The sequence below is a fragment of the Palaemon carinicauda genome, chromosome 10, assembly GCF_036898095.1.
Source record: "Palaemon carinicauda isolate YSFRI2023 chromosome 10, ASM3689809v2, whole genome shotgun sequence".
NCBI classification, from domain to species: Eukaryota; Metazoa; Arthropoda; class Malacostraca; order Decapoda; family Palaemonidae; genus Palaemon; species Palaemon carinicauda.
Genome location: NC_090734.1, coordinates 21,061,649 through 21,070,944, shown reverse-complemented (window position 1 = coordinate 21,070,944; position 9,296 = coordinate 21,061,649). Strand labels below are relative to the sequence as shown.

At 43.7% G+C, this 9,296-nt stretch overlaps 1 protein-coding gene across 1 annotated transcript in view; it reads left to right on the top strand.

The window, feature by feature from the left end:
• The first annotated feature begins 2,520 nt into the window (after window positions 1-2,520).
• Window positions 2,521-9,296, top strand: part of LOC137647879 (ESF1 homolog) — a 30,879-nt gene continuing 24,103 nt past the window's right edge. The window contains 1 exon segment of the mRNA XM_068380833.1: window positions 2,521-2,845. Within this exon segment, the coding sequence (XP_068236934.1) occupies window positions 2,521-2,845 (325 nt within the window).

Genomic DNA, 9,296 nt, shown 5'->3' with positions numbered 1-9,296 from the left:
TGAAAATTGTAAGCTTTATAAGGTAATTTGATAGCCTTAGAGAACCATTCGTCCCCAGGTCACGAATAGAAAGTGCATGATTGATAGTGTTTTTAGGTTCTCAAAATACTCGTCACAGGTTTGATGTGTGTCTTTCTAATCTGGCTCGGGGACTCTTGGTTTATTTAATAAACAGGTATCTGTGACAAGACTTGCTTAGATTGATTAGATCTTCAAAATTGCTTCCTCCTGAATTGTTAAGGCAGAGGAAATTCTATATTCGAGCCCCCTCCCAGTAGACCTGGGTGTTGCCAGCATCACTCCCAGAGTTTTGAGCGACAAAATTGCACCTCCCAGCCTTGGAGATGCGGAACATGAAGGTAGCTGCTTGTTATGATCTTAATATTGTTACAGGTTCTTTTGATAATTAAAATGAATGTTTCCGACAACCACCATTGAAATTTGGGAAATGATTATAAAAACAAACACGAAAAAACATAACACGTTTATTCACAAACTTATAAAGAAAATTAGTAATAGTACTAATTTGCTTACTTTAACTGACAAATCAAATTTATCAAATCATCAATAGAAAAGGGGAACAGTCAGTAAGGTAGAAATATTTAAGGAATAGCTTTAAACATTAAAATTACTCGGTGGTTATATAAAAATAGCTTTAGTCTCTGATGTCCGACAGAAATTCAAAACTTGCGGCAATCGCAAATAGAGTAGCCAGGTGTACACCAGCGCCCTCCCACGCGAGATACACAGAACCATTCCATAATTCCTCAGATCTTCCTTGCCGCCATTGCCGGCGACATCGTTGGAATTCACTCTTGAAACTTTATTGATTCGGGTTATTTTGATTATTTTGACCCTTGTTTTGATGTCTCTTATTAACTATTCATAATGGCCGACCCTTCTCCCGCTTATAGATAATGTGTGAAAGGGTGTAAGACCCGGCTTCCTAAAGCCACTGTTGATCCCCACTCAATTTATGTTGAATGTAGGGGTAAAGTATGTGAGTTGGGGGATCGGTGTGACCAATGTGTTTTGTTGTCTGAGAGCGAGTGGCTGGCTTTTGACCGCTACACTCGTAAACTTCAGAGAGACAGAGATAGACGTAGTTCTTCTCGTTCTAGAGAATTATCCATTTTCCTTGTCATTGAACCTAATCCTTCCCCTGTAGTGGTAGTTTCAGATCCCACTACTGTTACCACTGAGCCTACGCTTAAAGACATGATGGTCGCGATTCAGGTCCTGGGAGTAAGGGTGGAATCACTCGCTGCAGACAGGAACCAACTTATGTCCGATGTGAATCTAAAAGTGTTAGTGCGAAAAGTGCAGTTAATGTGTTTAGTGCTGTGGAGGGTGCGTCTGCTTGAACCTGTCGTTCACCTAGCCTTAAACCTCTTCCAAGCTCCCCAACCCCTGGGAGAAGGAATGTCGATCGGGGAAATGGATCGAGAGGCGTTATCGCTCGAGCAGAGGTCCCCTCGAGCGTACCTGTTGTTGCTTCACGGGACGCTCACCCTCACCAAGGGAAAGGTGAGGTTAAGATGTTTTCCTCATCTTCGGATGACGCGGCGCACAGCAAGGGCTGATAGGATGTCAGAAGCTGACAAATGTCTAGTTCAGCCTGTTGTGGATCTAGTTCCTGAGTCTGGTATCACGGTTCATGCTTCTCCGCCACCGTCAGACTGGTCTTCCTCTTCCGGACGCTCGGCGCATTACATGAGCGATGAAGAAGGCGAGTTTGCGGTTTAACTTACTTCACCTGCGTCACCGCAAGTTGACCCGAATTGGAGTATGCTGCAAGACATGCAGCAGCAGCTCTTGTCTTTTATGCAGACGTATATCCCCGCTGTCAACAAGAAAGTGGTTTGCCAACCGCCGGGAAACTTCGCAACTTGACGCTAAGAGTCGTAAGGCAGCTAGTCTAGAAGCGCTTGACGACGTACAGCTTCCCAAGCATCAAGTGGTTAAACACGGCGCTGAACGACGGGATAAGGTGTGTGTGAAACATCGAGATCCTGATCCCCTTGACACCAAACGTCAAGCTACCAGGCGTGACGCCTAGCGTCAACCAACCAAGCGCGACCGACCGCCATGCAACTAAACGTGACGCCGAGCGTCAAGTTAGACGTGACGTCGAACGTCAAGTGAAACGTGACGCCCAACGTCAATCAGATGTTGAACGACATGCAGTCAGACGTGACGCCGAACGTAAGAGCAGCGAACGTCATGACGACGTCAGTCATACTGAGCGTCAAGATCGCGGGCGTCGTAGTGCCGATCCTCATGATTGCGAGCGACTTCTTTCTGAGCGTCGAGCGTTGGATCATGTGACATTGCACGTGATGACCCTACACCTGTGTTGGACAGTGGTTGGTACCGTAAGGAGTCTCTTGTTCTGCAAGATGCCTCTACGACAGAGTTTTATCGGAGGAGGAGCCTGATGATCAGTTTTTCCCCGGCTGAACTTTTGGATGATTTCTCGGAGAAGAGCCTAAGACCCTTCATCGTTCAGTCAATCTTAAAATGATTATAAAAGTCTTTACGGAAGAATTTCCAGACCAGTTTGTTCCTGTTGCTCCGCGTTCACCGCCTCCGGAGTTTACCTTAGGGAAGGCAGCGAAGGAATCGCTGGTCACTAAGATGGTTCTCTCTCGGTCTTTGAAGAGAGGATTAAGGATTTTGGGAGATTGGATGCAGTCCAAAAAAGACCAAGGCAAGACAGCCTTCGCTTTTTCTCCAGCTAGATTAGCGTCCAGGTCAAGTGTGTGGTACGAGACAGGAAAAGTTCTCGGCTTGGGAGTTCCTGGCTCTGACCAGGTCAACTTCTTAAGCCTGGTAGACTCTCCTCGTCGGTTGGCCATGAGAAGGACTAAGATTCTATTGTAGTGGTTTGCAGACTGTGGCCAAAGGTACCACCCAAACTGCCTAGTATCCGAATGCCGACCACAACCCGACGTTCACTACACAACAAACATACAACGGTGGAATACCCAAAATCCTAAGTAACAGTTCAAAGCACTGGGCACCACCCCTTGATTTATAATGGGCAAGGGGACCCAGCTAGATCCTGATTTAAACCTTTGCTTCTCTGGCTTGCTGGTCATAAGTATAAGAACATTAGGTGAAAGGGATTATTATAAGTTATTTGAAGGATTAAAAAACAGTGGCTGGGAGGTTTCTGAAATTAAATGCTGTATACATAAAAACAAAAAAAAAATTATTTGCAGAAAACTGTTAGGAATATCATATCAATTAGAATAATCAATTAAATGAAAAATTAGCATCCCTTTTTCATATTGTATAAGCAAGAGAAAAAATATTTAATTTTAAGTATTTATCTGTCAGTTCCAATAACCAAATTTAGGGCAAAATTATCAGTCCTTTACACTCCAGCTCCACAAATAACAAACAAACTAGAAATTACTCATAAAAAAATATAGATCTGTGAAAATACTGTGCTACCATACTTTCCCCTGAATCAATACTGTCCCTTCATTATCCACTTCACCACTAAGCTGCAAAGTCACTTACAATTTTTTCTTTGAACAGTTCAGCCGCATACGCTGCTGTGCAGGTCTCTGCAGGCCCACAATAACAATGTTTCAAAAATTTTGTCAACAACACATTTGAAATCTCTCAATCATGGAAGGGGTTTTGAATAAGTCTGAATTCATACTAAACTCAAAAGTCACCCTCTTCCTAACATCGGAATTCACTTCTTGGGCCTCTGACCAGATATGCCATTTAAATAGCTCCTGCCAACTACTTAATGTTCATGACACTCTCATATAGCAACACAGTAGCTTACTTCTAGTTACAAGGTATGGATATAGAACAGCATCACAGACTAGTACAGACTGATAACAGGAAATATTCTAAATTCGCTCTCCCTTACACTCCCTACTGAGTGTAGGGGCTGCTGTCATTACCTGGAAAGGAACAATAACAAATTAAGACATTTTTGGAAAAGGGGGGCTTGAGGGATACAAAAGAAAAAAAAAATAAAATCAAATATATTTCATACACACAAACCACTAAAGTTTTCTCAGTCACAAACCCTTATATATTGCATTTCCCCCCCCCCATTAGCCCTCAAGCCCATCCAAAAATGCCTCGTAACTGACAGCAACACCCTACACAAACTCTATACATTCAAGTGGAAAGAGAAAATTTACCTTGCAAAAAAAATTAAGTAAAAAGGTAGGATCAACTAAAGATTTAATTCATCATCCCTTCCTTAAGTTACATATCAAATTACATAAATTTACATTAGGTACAATACTTTTTTTTCCACAGACTCATGAATTAACAAAAAGCAATAGGAATAGACAACCTTTTAAACACAATGGAGATCCGGTACTTACAAATAAAAAGTTAGATTATTGTCTATTCCTCCCAACAATGCTTCAATAATATACAACATAACAATTTCCATTATACTATACAGAAAACATCAGTATTACAGGTAGGCTATACACTCAGTATCAGTCAAAAAATTACATTCATTGTAGTCCAAAATCAATTTAAAAACATACAAAACTCATTGATTTTATGACTACAGGTATTACATGATAAAAGCAATTTATTGAATCTATTATAATTGTCACGGTCAAGGTCAATTTACAGGACAACAATACATGCAACAGTTACAGAAACCGTGACTAAATAAAAATTTCCTCACACCACGTGTCCCTTTCTCAGCCTTTCAGATACCCAATGTGGGAATTAAAATATTACTAATAAGAACAAAAAAGGGTAATTACTATCAAAACTTTCTTTAAAAAACTGTTCAAAGATTAATCCAGTGGGAGAATTATAGTTCTTCTTCCGAGTCTCAAAATTCTGTCACGGGACATGCGCCAGGATTCAGCAATCTGCTGGCGAGCCATATTAATCTCTCGTAGCACAGGAGACAGGCTAAGCCGGCAACTCTGCAGATACAGGCTGGGTGTCTTCAATCGATCGATAGCCTTGCACAAGAGTTGGTATCTGCGGGTGATCGACACACTTTGAGGTAAACCAGAGACAGAATCCGTAGACTCAGAAGAGGACAATAAAAATCCTGAAAAATCAAACGATTACTCGGGGCAACGTTGTGTTTTGGGCGACCCAAACAGTGCTGTATCGTTCAGGTTAGATATACCTGACTGTGCCACTTCAGCCTCGAGCTCTGACCGTTGTTTTAATCCACCATCAGAATGTAAGAAAGGGTTTAAATTCTGAGGTGACTCAGGAATGGAGGATGGTTCCCTCTCTATAATATTCATCTGGTCAGTGAGACGAGGTCTCCACTCCAGGACTCGAGACTGAACTAAAGGTAGGTCAAGAACAGGACCTTTTGACCTAGTCCATGGGGGACTAAATCCACTAAAGGTGGGATCTTCAGGCGACAGTCGGTCGTCACAATCGGGTGGCAAAAAGCCGAGAAAGTCATTATCAGGATAAATAGACACTGCCGATTCAGAAACAGGGCTTTCTAAAGTAGCAGGTCTTGACCAATCTGGACTGGAACTCTTGGAAACACCAGAAGGTAGTTCCAATAATGGAATACTGGAAACTTCCCAGAATTCCCAACTCCCCGGAGGTTGAACGATACCTTCCTCTTGGAAAGAAGAAGCTAAGATCTGGGGCGTTGGCAATTCAGGAACAGGACAGTGAACCACCGACTCGGGAGACAAAATAGGGGTTTTACACATATCAGTGGGACTGTTCTCCCAGAGTTGGAGGACCGAATGATCTCGAAACGATTCAGGCTTTAACACAGGAGTCTCATCACAATTTTCCGGAGGAGATAACCAAGCATCCAGTGCTTTCTTTCTCTCGTAAGTCCTAGCTGGCTTAAGAATGGGTTGAGGCTGAGTAGTAGCCCTAGTAGGATAGTGACTTTTCCTCTGTCGTCGGGACTTGTTACAATCTCGAGACAGAAGGTAGGACGCCACTACTGCAGCCACCCCATAGTAGTCGCCATCACTACTAGAACTAGAACTCTCAGAGACTTCAGAAGAAACAGGACTGTCATCCATGAGTTCTGGACTATTCAGAGTCTCTGTTACAGGATCAGGACCCTTCGGATACCAGAAAAAGTGCCTCCTAAGATAAACTGGAGGTTCAAACCAGGCCTTTAACTGGATATGGTGAGCTTTTACCAGTTCACCATCAGGCAGTCTCTGCAGCTCATAGGTGATCTTATTCTCGTGTACCTTAGTAACACGGAATACCCCCTCAAATCTAGGGATGAGCTTGTTCGTCAGAAGGTGTCCCAACAGTTGCACCTTCTTAAGCACTAGAGAACCCTCCTTAAGCGGTTTGTACCGAGGATGTCCTTCAGCCCATGGGTCTCTAGTTTCTGCTGATAGCAATGGGATACTATCAACATCGTGAGCACCCTTCAATATGTTCTCAGCTGGCGTACAGCCAATCTCAGTGTGGTGGGAATGGTTGTAGCTGAGAACTGCTCGGGATAAGAACTGGTCCCATTTCCGAGATTCCCCAGAAATCACCCTCAGTAACTCACCAATGGTACGATTCACTCGCTCCACTGCACCGTTACTAGAGGGTTTATACGGAGTTGTTTTCACATGTACAACATTATACTGCTTCAACATCTCAGTAAATTCCAGGGAAATAAACTCAGGGCCGTTATCAGTCAATATCCGGACTGGAACACGAGGAATAACAGGAAAAACTCGGTCTTCCAGCGCCTGGCATATCGTACTGCTCTTCTTATTCCTTATGGGTACTGCCGTCACCCACTTGGAATAATGGTCGACTACCATCAGACACCCAATAAAACCAGTACTGGTTGTTGGGAGACTCACAAGATCCATAGCAACCAATTCAAAGGGAGAAGAGGTCACTATTTTCAAGGTCGGAGGGGCAACCACCTCCCTTGAGACCTTACAAGTCTGACATTCCCAACACGTCCGGCACATATCTCTGATTACATTAATCAAAGATCTGTGCCAGACGAGTCAACGAAGCATTGCACTCATTTTTCTGATACCCCAGTGAGCATTCTGGAGGTGTGTCTCGGCAATTAGGTCAATCAGGACATTGAAGGTGACTACTGGGAGTACTGAGCCGTCTGGATTCCGCTTCACTAGCAAACCCTGGTGAACTTCCAGGTTCGACCAACCTCTCCTATAGGGTAGACAGGAGCGTGGAACTCGAGATGCAGGAACCCCAGAGTAGATCATCTTAATGACAGATTGAATCTGTCGATGATATCCTTGGATCTTGGACACCTGACTAAAGGACAGGAGAGCATTTCCGGAGAACACTCCCTGATCAGATTCAGGATCAGATACCTTCATAACAGTGGTCTTCGTATGCAGGGAGGAGACTGAGAGTACCTTGGGAGACAACTGAAGAACAGTAGTGTGGTCATACACCAACTGTTCTCAGGGTGAATCCAGTGTCAGGTAGGCTGCATCCAGTATATTCCTACCAAGAACAAAACAAAAGTTAATGTCTTTGGCAGCTACCACCAGCCTCCACCCAGAAGGACACTTCACCTCTAACTGGACGTAGCATAGAATGCTGGTGCAGGAACCAGTCAACCCCTCTAGCTGTTCTCCTGACAGTACCTGGTACTCTATGCCAAGTTGGCTCAGTACAGACTCACTTACTAGACAAACCTGTGCTCCTGTATCAACAAGAGCACAAAATAAGGTCTCCTGCATCATTACTATACCTACTGCCGAGTGTTGAGACACATGGGTACAGCTGGACTGACGAGGTGCCTTTTCTGTCACGTACTGGATTACAGGACAATCCTCTGGCGCTTCCTGATCATCAGTGATCAAGCCCTCAGCGTCAGGAACACGAGATTTTACCTCCGCCTTATGGCCCAAAATCACGTCAGTTGAAGGGACGTAATTGCGAAGCTCAATCAGAGGATTAAAATGCACTCCAGACAGACACTGAAGAAGCACACACTGAGGCTCAGTCACGGATGGATCACGATAGACTACGGGACAAGTGGGACCCCAAAGGACCCAGATTTCCAGGTTCAATAACTTTGATGCAATCGGACGCCATTCATTCCTATTTCTAGCACGCTCTCTGGCCTCTCTCACATCTATCCTCCTATCACCCAGAGCTTCCTTCACTCCATCCACCCAAACCTTGGCCTTCCTCACGTACTTCTCCCATCAACTCTTGCATTCATCACATTCTTTAGCAGACAGCCATTTTCCATTCTCTCAACATGGCCAAACCACCTCAACACATTTATATCCACTCTAGCTGCTAACTCATTTCTTACACCCGTTCTCACCCTCACCACTTCATTCCTAACCCTATCTACTCAAGATACACCAGCCATACTCCTCAGACACTTCATCTCAAACACATTCAATTTCTGTCTCTCCATCACTTTCATTCCCCACAACTCCGATCCATACATCACAGTTGGTACAATCACTTTCTCATATAGAACTCTCTTTACATTCATGCCCAACCCTCTATTTTTTACTACTCCCTTAACTGCCCCCAACACTTTGCAACCTTCATTGACTCTCTGACGTACATCTGCTTCCACTCCACCATTTGCTGCAACAACAGACCCCAAGTACTTAAACTGATCCACCTCCTCAAGTAACTCTCCATTCAACATGACATTCAACCTTGCACATCCTTCCCTTCTCGTACATCTCATAACCTTACTCTTACCCACATTAACTCTCAACTTCCTTCTCTCACACACTCTTCCAAATTCTGTCACTAATCGTCCAAGCTTCTCTTCTGTGTCTGCAACCAGTACAGTATCATCCGCAAACAAAAACTGATCTACCCCCCATTCATGATCATTCTCGTCTACCAGTTTTAATCCGCGTCCAAGCACTCGAGCATTCACCTATCTCACCACTCCATCAACATACAAGTTAAACAACCACGGCGACATCACACATCCCTGTCTCAGCCCCACTCTCACCAGAAACCAATCACTCACTTCATTTCCTATCCTTACACATGCTTTACTACCTTTGTAGAAACTTTTCACTGCTTGCAACAACCTTCCACCAACTCCATATAACCTCATCACATTCCACATTGCTTCCCTATCAACTCTATCATACGCTTTCTCCAGATCCATAAACGCAACATACACCTCCTTACCTTTTGCTAAATATTTCTCGCATATCTGCCTAACTGTAAAAATCTGATTCATACAACCCCTACCTCTTCTAAAACCACCCTGTATTTCTAAGATTGCATTCTCTGTTTTATCCTTGATCCTATTAATCATTACTCTACCATACACTTTTCCAACTACACTCAACAAACTAATACCTCTT